The sequence below is a fragment of the Ahaetulla prasina genome, chromosome 1 (assembly GCF_028640845.1).
Source record: "Ahaetulla prasina isolate Xishuangbanna chromosome 1, ASM2864084v1, whole genome shotgun sequence".
Taxonomy (NCBI): domain Eukaryota; kingdom Metazoa; phylum Chordata; class Lepidosauria; order Squamata; family Colubridae; genus Ahaetulla; species Ahaetulla prasina.
Window position 1 is genome coordinate 132,912,958 of NC_080539.1, and position 20,676 is coordinate 132,933,633.

Consider the following 20,676-nt stretch of genomic DNA (forward strand, 5'->3'; position numbering starts at 1 on the left):
TGGGTTCTGCAAAGGATTATAGGGAATCTCTCAAACCTTCCTAACGCCAAAGGAAGAGAAAATTTAGATAATAGCCATGGTCAATAATGATTTCCAATTCTATTTTTAAGAATGGAGCTGGTGCTCACCTGGGTCGAGGTTAAGGTGAAAGGGCCACTGGCTTAGAATCAGTAAACAAGTGAAGGCCTCCAAAGCAAAAAAGAAAAAAAAAAGCAGAAAACATCTTGGCCTTTTCCTCAATGTATCAAATATTGTTTGAAGAATAATGATAAATTCTGACAATTGGTTTTAAGCCATTCTTTCTTAAATATTTTCTTTGATAGGCTGTGATAAGCATATATTACTATGTCCGGCTGTACTTTGAAGAATGAAGAACTATAAACATAAATTATATAGTGCTGTAAATATTTTTAAAACCCTGCAGGCTAATTGGGATGGGCTTCAAAATTGTATTTTTCTGAGGATTTCATTGAACAGGGTGATTCTGATTATTTTCTTCAGTTACATTTCCTCAGTTACATTTTCATGGGCTTAAGTGGGGTTTGAATCCTATAGTTAACCTATACAACTCAGTGAGAACATTTAGCAAGTATTACTTATTGATTTCTACATGGGAAGTCACAAAAGTTGAGTTTAACTTAGAGGAGACCTCATTTTAATTACTACTACTCTATTTTCTTTAGTTCATAGTCCCAAACCATATTCATTGTTTCTTAGTCACACTTAAGTTTTGATAATTCTGTAAAAAAAAACACAGCATCAAGCATGAGCTATATCAATTTAGACTGCAGGTAAGAGTCTATCAATTTCTTGTACACAATGAATGAATGAACAAATGAATGAATGGGTAACATTTCCAAATCTAGCTTTTCTTTGATGTCTTTAATTTCTATATTTGGAGAGATGATGTTTCCCCTATGTGGAACATTCTCAAGAGACAATTCACTTAAAATATGAACAAATACAACCCAGAAATGTATTTATTAGTAAAGATAATGGAAAGATCAAAGATCAGCTGTCCTGATGTATTACTTCATTGGATTATAATCAAACAAAGAAAAGGAATAAGATGATAGCTACAGGCTTTGCCACCACAATCATGTATGGCTGGATCCTGTTTGGTGAGTAGAGCAAGTCTGTAGATTACAGGGAATCCATTTTACCTCACTACCGCAGGGCTTCCTAACTTGTCAATTTTAAGGCATGTGGCCCTCAATTTCCAGAATTCCCCAGTCAACATGGGGAATGGCTCAGGAATTCTGGAAAATTGAAGTCTATGCTTGTTAAAGTTGCCAGGTTTGGGAAACCCTGCCCTTATAATTCAAAATCCTAATTTGGTTGAGGGTGGAGCTAAAGAGAACGTTAGGAATAAAGTTGACCCTTCATTTAACATGTCTACATGCAATCATCAAACCAATATAGCATGTACTCAGCACTAGTAACTATATATTTTTTTTAAAAAATAGTCTTTGAAGAATTTAGTGAAGGTATTCTTAATTTTACATATTAAAAGTTTACAATACTATAATTATCTTTCTCTGTGGATGTTTTAAAGTGGATGTTTCATTTTACATTTTTTTACATATTAAATCACGTCCCAAATTGTTCTCTCTTGGATTACTGCTGTTCCATTCTCATTTCTCATATTTCATTTGTAAGCTATTTGGTTATAATATATCATAATCTTGGTGCTTGTTTTGTTTGCCTTCATCCCAAATACTGGAAAGAAAAATCTGGTAACTTTCCAAAAGCAATATTACAAACCATACATCTTTATTGGCTGTTTGCTGCCTTATAATACACATTACTTATAATTTCCAATTTCCAGATTTCTAATTTGATTGTACTTTTTGTCATTTGTGACTACAGGACTTTGGTTCTTGGTATAGTAAGTTTATTTTGATTCTTTTCTCTGAGTAGTTTTCATGAAATGTCTGGAAGGAACGCTGCTTTTAGGCAGAAACAATTACAAGAAATCCACATCTAAGCATGTGTTCTATGTCCCACTGATTTTTATACCACCTGAGACTCCTTTATGAATGATAATCAGGTTTTCCCCCCCTCTATTTTGTATTTTTAAAATAAAAGTCTTTAAATAAAAGACAGTTTTCAGGGGTTGCCCTGAGTCATGACATTTAGGATTGCTTTTTCTCCACTTAATATGTACTTCCATTACAATAGCTCAAACTTCAAATTTAAATATACTGAGAAATGAACCAGAGATCAGCAGTGGATATGAATATATCCGCTCTACATACCCTGCCAGTGTGACACATTCCATTTATTTTTAATTTCAAAGAGAAGTACTTAATGAAAGCAATAAAAATATATTATGAAATGTGCTAGAATGTTACAATCCCATATATAATAAAATACTAAGAAATATCAGAATTAACATAAATACATAAAGCAATAAGCATACTCCACTGAACATTTGTGTCATAGGAATAAAATTTGCAATTTGAATCTACTCTTCTGTTGTATTATTTTTGAACCTTGCTATCTACTTTGTGAAGACTACTTAAACAGCAGCTATTAACTACTGTTGAATTAAATGTTAAATCTGTTAACCTCTTATTCAACTGCATTTATTTATCAAAACAATTGCAGATAGGCAATCTAAGAATAGAATCGATTTTCTTTTTAGTTATGATAAAACAACTGCATGAACAGGTTACATAATAGCTATTAAGTCTTTTATTTTGGTTGAAGTAGTCATTAGATAACGATAATCAATTGCGCATGTGCACATAAATATACCCACACACACATTTTTAATTTGTGGTGTAATATTCTGGATGCTGCCTATAATGATTTATTAGCAGTCTTCTAAGATTTTAAAGTACATACTTTATAGTCTGGTATAGATACCTGAGAAGAAAAAGCATGAATGCTTTGAAGGGTAAACATATCGGCTCTCAAACTGAATATATCACCCACCCACACACACCCACACACCCACAGAGGATAGCCAGTTGTGAAATCCAAATTTTTTACTACCGGTTCTGTGGGCGTGGCTTGGAGGGCGTGGTGTGGCTTGGTGGGTGTGGCAGGGGAAGGATACTGCAAACTCTCCATTCCCTCCCCACTCCTAGGGGAAGGATATTGCAAAATCCCCATTCCCACCCCACTCTGGAACAAGCCAGAGATGCTATTTACCAGTTTTCCAAACAGAATTGCTCAAAATTTCCGCTACCGGTTCTCCAGAACCTGTCAGAACCTGCTGGATTTCACCCCGATGATATCCCTTGTGATAAAATTATGATAAAATTTAGCTTTCATTGTTGAGATATACACATAGGAATTACTTGAAAATTTCATGTCACTGGGAACAATATAATCAAAATGGAAGCTTACTGTACTATCTTTTATTGAGTAGGTCTTGTTTTCTTACACGATTCTGAAAACAGTTTTCTTTAATCACCATGTTATTGTGATTGGGAGGCAGCCTAAGATCCAAAGAATTAGTTTATGCATAACCAAGGACTTGTGCATGCTAAGTGGGATTTGTACAACTTTTTTCTTTATACATAAAAAGTATCCATGCCCTGTCAGAGAAATTTGCTTTATAAACATCTAGTTTAAAAAGCAGTTTGTGCAGTGGATAAGCAAATTTGCTTTGGAAGGAAAATCCCTAAAGTCTTCTTGGGTAACCAAATAAAATGCGTGATTCTTTGGATCCAGGATTTAATTTGGATTTTAAAACTGCCCTGTTGGAGGAAAACAATAGGCATTTAATTCAATGGGAGTGAAGTTAGAAAAAGACTAGGCTAAGTAGAAAAAGTTTCAGTCTTCTGTAAATTGCCCTTGATTCAGTGTTTGGACTTCCATTTATTTTGAACTTGGCACAGGTAGAATTTGATTAATGTGGAAGTGGGTGCTTCCATATCTAGGAACCCGAAATGCATTTCTAATGAAATTCTATGGAAAAATTGCACCGTTTCCTTTATAGCAGATAACCAGATAATCTCGTATGAGATAGAAGTGACCTTCATGATGAAAAGCTAAGTGCCACATTTGAGGATTTTTTTTGTAAATCAGGTTACAGATTTTTTAAAATGTTGAAGACTTTTCCCCACAGTTGGCCTTTTCAGTTTATCTGGAATCCGGTCATTGGATCACATCAAGATAGGCTGCTGCTGTCCTTCAGCAGTTACAGCCTAAGGCCTCTGCTGCTTCAGGTCAAATTTCCTTCAAGGTTGGTGGTGCTATTTTTTTTCCCATGTACTCATTTTTTTTTTAAAAAAAAGAAAAAGCATGCTCAGGTCATTTGTCTCTGCCTTTGCATTAAATTTGTCCTGAGCCATTGGTTTGGAAAGAATATTTTATAATGGTATTCTTTAAAATGTTAATGTTATTATTAACACGTGTTGCATGAGTTAGATACTACCTAATTGATTTTTTGTGTGTGTGGCATTAGTATGAGTGCCTTAAATTGAATGAAGAATCAGTTGTGCATGCACATTAATATTCTAATCTCACTGCCTGTGTATGGACAATAGGAGAAAAATAACATTTGTTCTTGTACTACTATTACTTGTGGTAGCATCAATGCCAAGCCATGTAATCCTATCTCATGGGAAATGGCAATTCCTTAAGAAGCAGACAGTATTTTAAAAATCTTGAAATGGCCAACTCACAAGTGCATTAAACTATTTAGTATTTAAAGTGTTAATCACTTGCAAAGCACCATGCCCTTACAATCAACAGAGCTATATTAATATGATTGTTACTATAGCAGTATTTAACATTCATTTATTGATTTCTAAATAGTCCACTGTTAAATAGTTTTTTTTTTTAAAAAACATTTTTAATTTTGCAGAGGTGGACATCTTTCAAGAAAATCCTGATATATCTATTTACCTATGTATGCTGTAATCAATATATCAATATTGATTGGTGTTTTGCCAATCAATCCGAAGTGTCAAGAAAAGTATGACTGAATCTCATATGCCTTTATTAAACCTTATGTTACAGTAGTAAAACTTATCTTTTTGCAGTACGCATACCATGCACTGACAGTGAATCAGTAGAGAACTGCATGACTTTGCATGACTGATTTAACATGAGAATATCATTATAAAATATTATTATGTAATGTCTTTGGCAATGATCCTTGTACATGGAGGCTTTTGCCCACTATGGAAGCTACAGTAAATTAAAATAATAAAATTGACTTTCATATATCTATCTATAGATAGGTGGATATCATATATCATATACCTATATATCTACCTGTAGATAGATAGAAAGACAAATGCATGATGCTGCTAGATAGCATTTGTAAACTATTTCTTTCTACATTCGGTTCATTTTCTTGCTGGTTCCCACAGATTGATACATAATCCTTTGTTTGGATCACTGATGCCTTTTTCCTTGTTTTCCTCTCTACATCCTGTAAATCAATGTCTATACATATATCTTTGATGTTGTCTTTCCATAATTAACAATTGTTGTGTGAAATACCATACTGGCATTTTGTTTTAAAATGCCATTTCTTAGTATGGGAACACCTGCTACACACAGAGCATAAAAAATGCTAAGGATAGTTTACACCACAGGATTGGTATAGCAGAATGGTGTAAACAGTTAGAAAACTTAGTTTCGTGTACCAATACATTCAACTGTGACAGAAAATATCGAATACTTTCTTAGTAACATCTTATTTCCCATTTTACGTTATCAGCAGCATATACGAGATAAGCTACTTAGGTGGCTTTTTGGAAATAAGGGGTTATATTTGGGTATGATATAAATTGAGCAAAGAGCCACTTAAATCTTATCACATTACACATATCTCTGCATACTATCTATAAAGATTCAGTGAAGTACAAATACGCAGAGATGAATTTCAAAGAATTATATATTCTTTGATGATCTGCTGAAAGGGATTTTATGTTCTTGTCAAATGATCTCATGGTGTTATAAGCAGGTTGTGATTTGGCATGCTTTTATGAATTGCATCCAGCATGTTAAGAACATTCTTTTAATTGTTTTGTGAAAACGTTTGCATATGTGATTATTATTTGTGAACTCATTGTACATGTATTGAAATGTGTTTTCTATTGTGCTTGATTCTGCTGGCCATTCTTGAATGACTTGGCAATTCAAGAAACAAATGTTCTGTTGCTGTCCTCTGTAATGCATATTTTCTTTGATATGTTTTGTCATGTTCATCGGCTTGCAACCTCCCTTTTGCCAACAGCATACCTTTATATGTGTTGGAAACAAATTTATGCAAAGACATATCTTAGCAAGTTTTGCTTAACATATTTTAAAATTATCATGAAATTAATTTTTTCAACATTTAAACACGCTTTGCTTGATATAAATCTTTTGCAGTTAATCCACCTTCAGACTTGAAATTTAAAATTATAGATGAAAATACCGTTCAAATGTCATGGGCAAGTCCATCTGATGCAATAGAAGGTTACAGGATAACTCTGAGGTCTGCGGCTGGTAAGATTTAATGTTCTTTTTTAGAAAAAAAAATCCTGAACTCTGAATTAATGTGCTTTTGTGAAAGTGTCTCTTCCTGGCTGATTTTGAGCATAGAGAATGTCTAAATACAGCATGAAAAATTTAAAAGGAACATCTTTAATTTGTCAAAAATTGTACTTAAAATTACATTACAATTTTATTCAGGTCTAGGCAGCAGAAAGATGCCCTGAGTTTAGTGATTTTTATGCTTTAGTAAGCATGAACAGAATTATAGTCTTCATTAATTAAGAAAAAGCCAACAGATTCAGCAAGCTGAAATTTCAGAAATGTGAAAAACTTGTAATGTCATATTTGTATGTGATACTTTAATGCAAGTATGAAAGGAATGGTATTTCTATCACAATACTTGGTTTATCATGTGTATCTGCAAAAGGTATCTGCAGATATTTATTATATTTTTATATTGCCTTATCTTTGATTGCTAAGGCAGTTTCAATAGGGACCTTCCTTCATTGTATCTGAGTTTTGTGGTCAACTAGAGACTTGAACCTGAATCACCCCAGTTTAAACACTATATCTATTATATCTGTAACACGCAGTACTGTATGGATAAATCCCTTGCTATGGTTATAATAACCTGGGCTGTATTTTGGGGGGGGCAGTTTCCCCTTTTTTGTTAATCTCCTACTATTTCCCCCGTTCTTTCCTGGACAGTTTAAATGATCTTATTTTTCTTGTATGTTAACAAGTCCCTTGTTTCTTTTCACATCTGCCTATGTGATTAATAACAAGAATATATTTAGGGGATGGAATGCTGGCTTTATACATCACAATGGTCTAATTTGGTTTGTTTGACTTTGGCTAAATATATTGTGTGAGCCCATTCATTGCGTTTTGTAAACCATGCTTTATAATATATTCTGTGAAACCAGATAATTTTGGTTTATTCAGTATGAATCACATAGTTAGGCAGATGTGTGAACCAGGTCATACTGTGTATAGTGGCAGTTGAATTCAGTGTCTAAATATGTTTGATCAATACCCTCGTATTTAAATTATTTTTACTAATATTTTTGTTTTGTTTTCCTATTCATGGTTATTAAAGCCATGCATTTTAAAAAATATATTTCAAGACCTTAAAGACTTCCTAGTTTCCTTGCCTTAAGAAATGGGGTAAGAACTTCATTTGAATGGCTACTTGCTAACATTAGAATATGTTCATTCTTTTTGTGCATGATGATGCTCAAAGCATATGCACCTTGAATGGATTATTGCTAGCTTTTTCAGGAAATCAAATGTCTGTGAGCTTTTAACATTTGTTTCTTGATATATAATTTTTGAATAAATGGTTATTATGTGACTTAGAAGTTCTAATTATGAAAATGTTCTTTCTGTATCATTGCAGATGATTCAAGTAGAGAATTTACCTTAGCACATACGGCTACCCAAACTTTGTTAAAAAACCTCATAACTGATACTGAATACATTGTGACAATAAATTCATATAATACTGAAGAAGAAAGTTTACCTGTCACTGGACAACTTACAAGTAAGTCTGCAAAATTGACCCAGATGTTGCTTGGAATATAGTTTCAATATTGCTACAAAGTTATATTTACTATATTTTAATTTATCATTTGTCAAATTTATATGGTGCTTAGCTTAAGATATGAGGTGACACTGAGCAACTTACATATGTAATATATGTAGACATTTGACTTCTATCTTTTAAGGTTGGACTTAATTTGTTTTAATTAGCAAATAAATAGGCTGAATGTAGATTTCAAAAAATCCATGTGATATTTGTAGCAATAGCATTCCATAGCACTTTACAACACTCTCTAGGCAGTTTACAATATAGCAGCATTATTTTCATATTGCCCCCAACAATCTGGGTCCTCATTTTACCAACCTGGGAATGATGGAAGGCTGCGTCAATCTTGAGCCGGTCTGTGGGCAGAGTTTGTCTGCAATACAGTATTCTAACCACTGTGCCACCAGAGCTCTGTAGTAGTAGTACTATTTGTATATAATTTGCAGCTTCATTCAACATTTTATTTTCTCATTACTGTTTCAGAGATCCATAAAAAGTAAACAAATAAAAAGCAATCCTTTGATACCCTTTGTTTTATTTTTTATTAAGCTGTGTTATTTTGTTCTAGTTCAAACAGATGGCTTTGTAACAACAGGAGTAAAGAAGGATGAAGAAATTAATTTGCAAAGTAAGTAATTTTGTAATGTTGCTGCCTCTGGTATATGGCAAACCAAGGCATCTATTTCTAAACCAGCATAACAGACTGCCTGGAGATACACAAATGTGTTTTTGCTCTTCACAATGCATTTTTACTGCCTGGGGAAAAAACATTTTTCTTAAAAAAACAAAAACAAAACTTGGACCTTTAGGTATGATTTCATTCAATTCCTATAATCCACATTGTTCTGACTCAGAAAACCAGAAGTTAAAGTCCAACAAATATGAAAGCATCACATTGGAAAAGACCGAAACAGAAGATCCGTTTCCATGTTAGGCAAATTCTACATATAAAATGCACATATAAAATTTATGTGCATCATTCTTTGGTTCGTGCTTGTTCTTGATGGCCAACGAGGTGAACTTTTATTTTATAAAAACTTTTGTTGCCCATGCTTCAGGCATTTTCAAATATACTTTTTCTCCTTTCCCCTTATTGTACCCTTTGATCCAACTATCTCCATACTGTGAACAACAGTAAGACTTTTGTTTGGCTTAGGAGTTATGCCAACCATTTTAGATTTGATTCAAAGGAAGCCTTTTGTCAATAAACAGGGTGGAAACTGATTCCGATTTCAAAAAATCATCAAATGAACTTTCTTTACCTTATTCATATAGTAAGAGACAGATGTGACAATTATACAGTATATTCTGAGCATAGAGTGGGTGGGTTGCCTAAAGCCCGTAAGATGCTGTTATTTTATTGTTGAATGGATTTGTTTACTGCTTCCATTTTAAGCTTGTACATTAATATATTTTGATATTTATTTCGATACTTTGTTTTTATATTACGTTAGCTGCTTAAAGTCATTAGTTACAATGATAGTCAGTCCTTTGCACCAACTGAAAGTAATAGGACCAGCTTAGAACAGCATAGGAGGTGGTCTAGAATTGGCAGGCATTAGCAGGAGAAATTAATTTTCCTTTCTGTAAGAGTGAACTTTCCATGGATTATTACACTTTTTCCTTAAGGCAAAATCTGGAATATATGTATATTGCTATCTAGCTATCTTTTGTCTATAGCCAGTTCGATGTAATGGTTAAGGCACTGGGAGAAACTGGGAGATTTTGTATTCTAGTATTGCCTTATAGACAAAGTCACCTGGGTGACCCTGGGCCAGTAACTCTTTGTTAGCCACAGGAGGCAGACAATGGCAAACCATTTCCAAAATCTTGCCAAGAAAACTGCAGGGGTTAGTTCAAACAGTTGCCAGGAGTTCACAATGACTTTGTTGTGATCCAGGCCCAAATAGGTAGTAGGAAACTCAGTCTGTGAAAAAGCAAACAAACTTTATTCGAACAGCTGAGAATTACTTCATTCCCAGCCTCGTTCAACTCAAATTAAAACAAATTCCTCCCAACACAAATTCCTCAGTCCTATCGCAAACCTTGGTCCAATTAGGCAAACTGCCAAAGGCCTTTCTTGGCAAACATTCAGAAGTCACAAAAATAAATGCAAGATGTAGACGAAGCAGAAGACAAAGCTACCAATGTTATTTTCCGGCAAAGCCCAAACGCCGTTGCTGGTCTGTTTTAAACCTTATGGGAGGGGCCGCTCATCTCTTGGCCCTACTCCCGAGTTGTCGTTTTTGCTTGAGCTGCTCTTGCCTTCTGGCAGCTCTTCTCATGCATGCATTAGAAACAGGCTCCTCCTGTTCCTCTGCCTCACTACTATCAGTCTCTGGAGGCTATGGAGTCCACACCTCACTCCCCGATGGCCCTGGCCCCACCTCAGCCTCATCGCTGTCCGACTCCGTTGCCAGCTCCGCAGGCTGCTGACGGACCACAACAGACTTGACATGCATAAATATGTTCTAGCTATCTGATTCATGTGCATGAAGCCCAAATAAATTAAACATTTAGGCTATATGAGTGTATATGTGAAGGTTAATTAATAATTCTGTTCCATTACTTTTCAGAGTGTTCCATTAGTGCTGTTACAGATTTAGTTTTTCTTGTCGATGGCTCTTGGAGTGTGGGTAGAAATAACTTTAAGTACATATTGGACTTCATCATTACTCTTGTATCAGCATTTGATATTGGAGAAGATAAGACAAGAGTTGGAATAGTCCAGTACAGCAGTGATACAAGGACTGAATTCAATTTAAATCAGTATTTCAGAAAAAGAGACCTCATTGATGCAATAAGAAGAATACCATATAAAGGAGGCAATACAATGACAGGTATGAATTTCGCTCTGATCACATGAATTTCACTCTGAATGATCATGAGATATCAGCCAGATTTTTGGGGTGGGTGGGTGGGTGGTGCTCTCTTTTACGACTTTATATTTTTGAATTTGATCTTAATATTAATGGTTTTGATTAAAAAATCAATTTGTTTTGTAATTTTAGGAGAAGCTATTGATTATTTGATTAGAAATGCTTTTACGGAGTCTGCTGGAGCAAGAAATGGCTTTCCCAAAGTGGCAATTATCATTACGGATGGAAAATCTCAGGACGAAGTAGAAATTCCTGCAAGAGAACTTCGTAGCACTGGAGTTGAAGTCTTTTCTTTGGGTATGTTCAATTCCATACTGTTGTTGGTGATTATTGTAATTTATCCACAGAGAGAAATTTACAGCTGTGTATTTTGCTTGTTATAAAAATGTACTTCCCCCATGAAAACTATCACTAATTAGATTACGTTCTTAAATTCAAGGACAACTAGAAATTAGAATGCCAATTATACCATACAATGATCCTTTATAGAGATTAAAATAATCTCCAAATACTTTTATTTTATATAATTTCAGTAATATCAACAAAAGTAGAATGCTTTAAAACATTGTTTTGCTGAATAAATAGTTTAAACCTGATTGCCCAAGAGGCAAAATTTTTTTGTATTTTTCTACAATTCTGCTCTTCTCTTAATCTACTGTGCAGATTTAGTATAATGGTAGTACAATACAGTCCTGTTGCTTCATGGCTATGGATGTCCATGTATAATAAAGAGAAGACCATCCTGTATCTAACAATCTGTGGGCTGAGAAAGCAATAAGAAATTATTTCATCTCCCAGTATAAATCATCATACAGTCAAACTGGGAAAATAAGAGTAGTGGACATTTTATCTCAGTAATTACATGTACTTTGAAGCATTTATTTATTTATTTATTTATTTTATTAGATTTCTAGACCACCCTTCTCCCGAAGGACTCAGGGCGGTATACAGCATTGATATATACAAGGGCTGAATTCAATTTAGTCAATTCAACATAGAAAATTTTCATTATATCAAGAGTAATGGAGCCGCCCAGAGTCATTTGGATAGGAGATGGGCGGCAAATAAATTTTACAAATAAATAAATATAGGAAGAATACAGAAGTGTGAACCAGGTTTTCTGTCTTGGAATTCCCACCACAATGGGAAATGGATAGTCTCAAATACAAGAATGACTATGTGCCGCATGATTGGACAAACTTGTTTAGTATTGTTATCTCTTCCATTTTCTAGGAATCAAAGCTGCAGATGCCAAAGAGCTGAAGTTAATGGCATCCCAGCCTTCGTTGAATCATGTTTTTAATGTGGCCAACTTTGATGGCATTGCGGATATTCAGAATGAAATTGTGTCACAGGTGTGCTCGGGAGTTGATGAGCAGTTGGGTGACTTGGTTAGCGGAGAAGAAGGTATTTTTTTGAAGTATCACTGTAATTAACTTCACCCTTAGATAAATATATAGCTGCAATAATGGGACAGCAAAAGTATCATTTTCTTTTTCCTGACTAATATTTCTGGTTAACAAGGCAATGAGATTTGGCCTACCATAAAGCACTTTCGAAAAAGCAGTAAGATAGAGCTTGAAGCTCCAAGGCTGCCTGACGTTTCTAAAATATATAACAATTTTATAATATTTGTTACCTATTGTAGGGAAAAATAATTAAATATAGTAGAATAATCATACCACTTAATTAGCTTTAATTTTAAATTAACCCAGATTAATTTTTCCTTGACCTGTTTTGAAACTTAATTTATCATGCTGAGTGGTTGGTTGATTTCTTCAGTTGACCTCTGACCACAGTGCCATTAAGGAAACCTTCAATGAACCCAACCATATTGGATACTTTTTGTTCTGTATCCAGCCTTTTTTTAGGGAAGGTAATTGAGGAAGTTGCACTATAGTTACAGAGAATCCTGGAGGGTGTAGGTTTTCTGGACCAGGTTTCAAGCTCTGTCAGAAATGGGATAGTGCAATGTGTCCATTGTAGCTGCACTTGATATCTCATTGGCTTCTGGTACCATTGAATACAATATCATTGTCTTCAGGCCAGTCAGCTAGCCAAAAAAAAGAGTCTGGATGAATATCACTCCTGAAAATATCCAATTGGAAGTTTTTTGTTTCTTTCTTTGTATATTCACTTTCCAAATTTATACTCATTTAGAAAGCCACGTGACAGCTATTAAACTTAATGATCAGCCAAGGAGGGTTCCTTTTAATTATGCAGATAAAGAGACCAGTAAAAGCTTATTATTATTATATACTAAAAGTCCCAAGCATATCTGCTTAGAATTAAGTTCCATTGTGTTTAATTGAACTTTATGAAGATGTGTTAAGTAGTCAGGATTGTTTTCTTGGGAATAAGTTGCACTGAACTCAACATTGCTAACTTCTGAGTAAATATAGAGAGGCTGACTTCTTTTTCATCATCTATGATATCCCAATATCCTTCCATCTGTACAGAACAAGAAATAGTCATAATTCAGTCTACATTTATTTGTAACTTTCGTTCAGCTCATAGATAAATTCTCTATTTAGATTGACTAGAAAAATGATATCATTTGCTCTAGTATTTATTTACCCATGGACTATTTTGGGGGTAGGTATATTTAGCATTAATCTCTTTGCTCAAGAAGGACATATTTATGGCTGCATTTTTGTTCCTTTTACAGCTTTAGAACCTCCTTCAAATTTGGCAGCCTCACAGATCTCATCAAGAGCTATCAAAATCACTTGGGATCCATCTCCTAGTGACATAACTGGCTATAAAGTGGACATTATTCCAATGATAGCTGATGCCAAACAATTCTCAATGAACGTAGGACCACAAACTACTGCTTTTAATATAAAAGATCTTTCAGCAGACACAGAATACCAAATTAATGTGTATGCCATGAAAGGACTGACTTCAAGTGAACCAGTGTCTATAATGGAAAAAACACAGCCAATGAAAATTCGAATGGGTGAGTCATTGTCATTGAAATGATCTATTGTATGTCAATGGCCAAGTCATGCAAAATTAAAATACTACAGAGAAAAATAATAAATTTTAAAAAAAAGCTTGTTGCATGGATTTTTGATAAGCTGATAAAAACATTTGAGACCCAGCCCTCTGAAATGAAACAAGAAATAAATCAAACCTTTTGCATCACGGATGGGCAATTTCATTCTTGGGCAAAAGAACTTATTCAATCCTTGTGGCCTATTGAGGCCTACACCCAAACTGTCACAATAGCAATTTTAAAAAGTGTTTATAGAGTCAAAAAGGACCAGCATAAAAAGTGTCGAAGGTAAATTAAGTTTTAATAAATTAGAGTATATGTTATATATTGACTCTACAAAATGCGGGGATGGTGCTATAGTCATTAAAAAAGAATATACACAGATGTATAAAGAATGAGTCAAGGCCCAACCTATGTTTGAAGTAAAAAATAAATGTCAGGAAATTTAGGGCACTCTTACATCCCTCTATTTAAGGTGCAAATATATTCCCATAACTGATTTTTTTTTTTTTGGTACCATGTCCTCATGATGTTGCTTTTGTCTGACCCAAGCTGGGGCAGCTTGAAGCTATTTTTAATCGTTCTGGTTTTAAAGAGGCTTTTTCCTCGTTTGCCACACACTTCAGTAATAATGTGGTTACAGAGGTTGGGAACTTCCTAGAACCTATTGACCATTTTTGCCTTTTGTGGGCACACCTTCTTTCCTCTTGTCGCTGTGAACTGGTTTTGATCATTTTCAGCTTTGGCTGTAAAGAAAGACCTTTATGCTTGTCAGGTCTTAAACAGGCCCCTGTATATACATGTATATACACAAATAGATGGCTCTTTTGAAAGTATTTTAATGTGGTTGATTGGCTGTGATCGTTGCCTGTTATTTAGTAAGAGTAACATCTCTTACTCCAATCTCGTTTAGATTGGAAAGAAATAGATCCAAGCAGACAGTGGTAGAAACCCTGGAAAAAAAGAAAGGTGGGGAGTTGACCAATGAGTGACAGAAAATCAACACTGGAATCTCCAAAGTCATAGAGGACTTACTGAAGTTTATTCCTCCCAGGCTTTTTAACATTCAGATTCAGGATCATGAACAAAAACAAGCGTTCTAGAGTCTTAGCAATCCAAGAACTCAAAGTAATTCTCAAAATAAATTTTCACACTAAGAAAGTATACAAGTTTGGCAAGCAGTAGTTTGAAGCTTGTTCTCCTGCTCTCAGGCCAACAGTCTCCATAAGCCTTACAACCACAGCTGTGAGCATATGGGCAACTCCTTACTTGAAAAGTATCTGGCCCCATCTTTCCCCCCAAGAAAGATTTTCTAACACAGCGAACAGCTAGCTCTTTTCTCAACTTAACAAAATGCAAAGAGATACTTTTGCAAAGCAAATCATAACAACATAATTGTAACTTCTTGGCTTAAAACCAATTTACTGAAATTTCATCCAGGAATTAAATAAGCATACTTTTGGTAAGAATTAATTTAAGACCTACTGAAAAAGTTAATGACTGTTCAGTTATATCTTACAAGAATCCAAGTGAAGAGAGATTTGTTTCGAATGGAAATTCTTAGAACTGTTCTGCCTAGTACCAGCTCATATTCTATGGAAGCTGCCAAGACACTTTTGATTGTAGTGGGATAGAAAAGTGTAAGATAAATAAATGAAACTAAATATGACTTCCTTTTGGTTGTTTACAGTAACATCAAGGAACTTAATTGAGATGCTGAGTTTAAGCTACTTGGCACTCTTCTGCAGCCCTGTTCTGAATCAGGCTTCTTATATATTGTAAAAATGGATTCTCATTATAACAGTGGATTACTTTTTGGCACTGCAAGGGGGATATGCTCACAGATGCAAGTGCTTAATTATGGAGGTCCAATCTGAAATGGAAATGAAATAGCCAAACAATTAAAAATTCTCCTGCCTGTTATTATCATATCAACCTTGATCAGCTAAAAAGATCTACCAGCAGCTGCATCTTTGAAAGAATGTGCGGGTTCAACTTCAATACAAACTCCTACCTGCCAACTGTTCAATCTGTTGCTACACACCCTGTAATAGGTGTGTGTAGTGAAAAGATTTGAAGGAGAATATCTGACTTGGGATTGTGTGGGTTACCTGTTGGCAACCCCTTAAAGAAGTCACATCTTTTTCTTCCCAGTTCCAGGAAGACATGCCTTAAATTTAAAGAGGTCCAGACAGTTTTTATGTGCATACCCACCTAGGTTCCAAATTGCCTGTTGAATCTAGACCAGGGAGCTGCAACCTTGGCAACTTTAAGACTTGTGGAGTTTAACTCCCAGAAGCTTTGTTGGCTGAGGAATTCTGGGAGTTGAAGTCCACAAGTCTTAAAAGCTGCTAAGGTTGGAGACCCCTGGTCTAGACTGTCATACAAACGATAGGAAAAGGCCATAGGTTGTGTTTAGCAGTTGAGCTGTGATGGCTCTCTTGTGAGTTTCCTTCACACAGCCTGTGATATTTTTTCTTTGTTTTTTTTCCTTCATTGATTTAATTCTGCATTATTAAAAACAAGATGCTGGAATATATAGATACAGGTAGTCCTTGACTTACAACCATTCATTTAGTGACTGTGCAAAGTTACAATCACACTGAAAAAGGTGACTTATCACAGTGTACCCATGGGCATGTGATCAAAATGTAAGAAGTTTGGCAAATGGCATGCATTTATGACATTGCAGCACCCTAGGGTCACGTGGCTGGCAAGCAAATCACATGAAACTTCCCCCACTGATTTCGCTTGTTACAGCCAGGAAGGTAAAATGGCAACCAGTGGTCGCCATTTTACCTTCCCGGCTGTAACAAGCAAAATCAGTGGGGATGTTTCATGTGGTTTGCTTATCAACTGCTGTAATTCACTTAACAAGCTGTGGCAAAAAGAGTTGTAAAATCGGTCGTGACTCAGTCAACCACCACCATGCTTAGCAACAGAAATTTTGGTCCCAATTGTGGCACCTGTACTTCAGATAATTTAAGAGTAGTTACTTTCTAACAAACAGTGACAACTATATACTGCTACTTTCCAGAAAAATCAAAAGCGGTTAATGTGCCAAACACACATTTACAATAGCATTGTAATATTAATGGAATACAGTCAATGACATGTGAAGACCTAGAGAAACAATGTTGTCAGTTTAAAAGCCAGACGAAAGAAACAAACGTTGCATTTTTTTTCCTCCTAAAATGCTGTAGCGTTACTAAATACCCATATATTTCTTTTTACAGAATGCGCACAAGGAATAGATGTAAAAGCCGATATTGTGCTTTTGGTTGATGGCTCCTACAGTATTGGTATTGCCAATTTTGCTAAAGTGAAAGCATTTTTAGAAGTGTTAGTTAAAAGCTTCGAGATTTCACCTGAAAAAGTCCAAATAAGCCTTGTGCAGTATAGCAGGGATCCATACACGGAGTTTTCTTTGAACAAATACAACAGAGTTGACGATATAATTCGAGCTATTAACACCTTCCCCTACAGAGGTGGATCTACCAACACAGGCAAAGCTATGACCTACGTAAGGGAAAAAGTCCTCATCCCAAACAGGGGTGCAAGACCAAATGTGGCAAGGGTCATGATTCTCATTACTGACGGAAAATCATCCGATGCTTTTAAAGACCCAGCCATAAAACTGAGGAACGCAAATGTAGAGATATTTGCAGTCGGTGTTAAGGATGCTGTACGTTCTGAGCTGGAAGCAATTGCTACACCCCCTGCAGACACCCATGTCTACACTGTGGAAGATTTTGATGCTTTTCAGAAAATATCATTTGAACTTACACAGTCCGTCTGTTTGCAAATTGAACAGGAACTTGAAGTGATTAAAAGAAAAGGTAGGTAGTGGTTCTTTCCATGTAGACATGTGTGATGAAAATACTGAAGAGCGGGAACAAAAGATAAATAGCAGCATGCTTTAGTACTACTCTGAGGGAAATTAAATGCTTAAAGCATAGTTTATGGATTGTTGTGAATATAATTTGATCATATGTATTGGATGCCTTCCATATCCCTATATAGCTCACCAAAAGCTGGTTTAAAGTTTTATTATTTTATTTATTTATTTATTAATTAAACTTTTATACCGCCCTTCTCCCGAAGTTTAAGTGGCTTCTGATCATGTTCCTCTGATAAACAAACCTAAAATAACTCGTGACTTGTTTTAAATTTGTTTCTTTTTCTACCAATGGATGAAAGTCATTGCCAGATGAACATGAGAACTTAAAAGCCATATGAAGCTACAGGGAAAATTACTACCATGTTTTCCCAAAAATAAGACCCTGTCTTATATTTTTTTTGAACCCTGAAATAAGCACTTGGCCTTATTTGCCATGCGCTCAAAAGCCCGATTGGGCTTATTATCAGGGGATATCTTAGTTTGGGGGAAACAGGGTATGTGCAATCAGATGTGTTCCCAACCAATTATAAATAACCCTCTCTGTAAATAAAAACGGGGAAAACATTCTATTTCAGTCCGTAATATTTTTGAAATATTGAATGGTATCATTTAAAAGAGTCAGAAATTAAGCATGGAAAGGAAAAGGAAAAAAATAATAGAGGTAGTCTATGCTTAATGACCAACTATTTGAAGTTACAGTGGCATTGAACAAATGGTAGTTATGGCTGGTCCTTGGAGTCAAATCTTCAGTGTCCCGATCAAAATTTGAGCGCTTGGCAGCCTGCCTGTATTTGCAAACACAAGGTGTGTTTCAGCTCCCCCAACCTGACCATCCCTTTGACTCCCCTTCATTCTGCCTCCCATCCCATCTCACCTGATTTGTGCCATCTCCTTCGTCTTACTGTTGATGAGGGGTGCCCAAATGAGGCAGCTGCTGCCATTTGCAAGGCCTCTGTGCTGCAACTTGATACCACCTTGAAGAAAATAAGATTTTATAGAATATTCCTAAATGGAATTGGACTGTGTATACAAATGGCAAATCCTCCTCATTGCACTGAGCATATGCAAAAAAAAAAAAAAGCCTTTTTAACCCAATGAACCTTTGCCATAAAAACCAATGGGGATTAATTTTGGTATGTTAGCTCTAGCATGAGATACCTAAAAGACTCAATTTGGGTAACTCAGTTAATATTATTTCCCTTCAGTTAGAAGGAATATTCTATGAGCAGAAGAATCATCTCCATGTTGGAGATTTAATAGGATTCAAAATACTATCTTTAGAAAAAAACAAATACAATCATTTTTAATTTTAATTTAATTTATGCTGTTCCAAGTAAATTATTATTACTGGTTCATTGTGTAGTCAGATGTTTATACTAGATTTGGTATTTTTATCCACCTATCGAGTGTTTTTCAAAGAGTTGGAATAGACAGATGTGGATGTTTGTTGGTATCCTTGCAGGATGGAAGCTGTTCCAAGCAAAACTGCCTTTTGCAATTGACTAATGGTGATTTTGACAGTGAAGATGGTGTTTAAGTGGTATTAGAACTAGTGTTTTTTATTATATTTGTGCGTTTTTACCTTTTGATAAGTAGGTTAGTTTTATTTTTATTTTATATTTTAATGTGGATGTTTAAACTTTGGTTCTGTTCTCTGACTGTTTTTATTGCTGATTTTTGTTATTAAGCAGCATGATTCTATGGTTGATTTGGAGACATATAAGTGAAATAAATACATAAGTTGCTATTAATGTTGCCTGTGCAGTAGATGCGGAGTCTGTGGTGTGAACCGACAGCCAAAAGACAAATGCAGTTTTAGGTTGCCTCAGCTAAAATACAGCTTTCAAGTGATAGGTTACAATCATTTTATTTCATTCTACTATGGCCAAACCTCTGTTTGGGTATTTTGCCTGATTTTGGGCACTCCACTTTAAAGATACAAGGAAACTGAGATGGGCTTCAGAAAGGTAATGAGAATTATCAGGAGATTAGAAAACAGATTGGAGGAGCTAGGCGTGCTTAGTCTTGAGAAAAGAAGATTGGGTGTGAGAATGGAATATAGCAGCACTCTCTAAATTCCAGAAGGCATATCACACAAAAGAAAGTAAATACTTCTTTACCTGCTCTTTATATTCCAGAGGGCAGGGTGTGGAGTAATATGATTTAAGTTTCTCGAAGGAGGTAGGAATAGTTTGACAGTGAAGCCATTTACTCAGGGATATAATGGGCTCACCTTCCCCTCTAGGTGTTCATGTACAAAATAGTCAGGCATCCATTGGGGATGCTTTAAATTTTATCCTTGGCACTGAATAAAGGGTTGGACTTGGTGGCCTAAATGCTCCTTCCAACTCTGTTATTCTATGACCTTCAGGCGTAGCTACCAAAGACACCTAGCCAGGGGACAGAAGAGCAGGCTCTGGATAAGAGTTTTCCTGACGTCCTTCTCCAATTAAATTGTTTAAGTTAATTAAACAATTTTTTGTTTCACCATGACCTCCTTTTCCAATTAAATTGTTACTATTTTAAGCTATTATCTTCTTTGATTTGAGATCAGAATTTGAGACTCATATTAGCTGGTTTGATTCTTCATTACTGTGATACTGTTGGTTTCAAATAATTTGATTTTTTGCTGCTGCTGTTTTGGGGCTGCTGTTATTTATTTAAGTAGAGTATGCTGTGTCTCTTTCACAGTAAGTAATTACTCTGTCTTGTTTTCTTGAAAAATTGAATGGAATATTTCTGAAGTCTGCGTATCAGGTAGTTAAATATATTGAATACACCCTCTCTGCCTTAATAGGTACTTAAGCCAGTGTAGGTGATCATGAAGACTTGGCTTTTCCTCCAGGCAATGGGTGGGATGTTA

At 35.3% G+C, this 20,676-nt stretch overlaps 1 protein-coding gene across 1 annotated transcript in view; it reads left to right on the forward strand.

Annotated features, from left to right (window-relative positions):
- Positions 1 to 20,676, forward strand: part of COL12A1 (collagen type XII alpha 1 chain) — a 145,971-nt gene that overhangs the window by 10,571 nt on the left and 114,724 nt on the right. The window contains exons 3-10 of the mRNA XM_058176236.1: positions 6,343 to 6,459; positions 7,847 to 7,990; positions 8,604 to 8,663; positions 10,612 to 10,875; positions 11,047 to 11,211; positions 12,148 to 12,321; positions 13,583 to 13,873; positions 17,149 to 17,751. Coding sequence (XP_058032219.1) covers positions 6,343 to 6,459; positions 7,847 to 7,990; positions 8,604 to 8,663; positions 10,612 to 10,875; positions 11,047 to 11,211; positions 12,148 to 12,321; positions 13,583 to 13,873; positions 17,149 to 17,751 — 1,818 coding nt within the window. The remainder of the gene's footprint in view (positions 1 to 6,342; positions 6,460 to 7,846; positions 7,991 to 8,603; positions 8,664 to 10,611; positions 10,876 to 11,046; positions 11,212 to 12,147; positions 12,322 to 13,582; positions 13,874 to 17,148; positions 17,752 to 20,676) is intronic.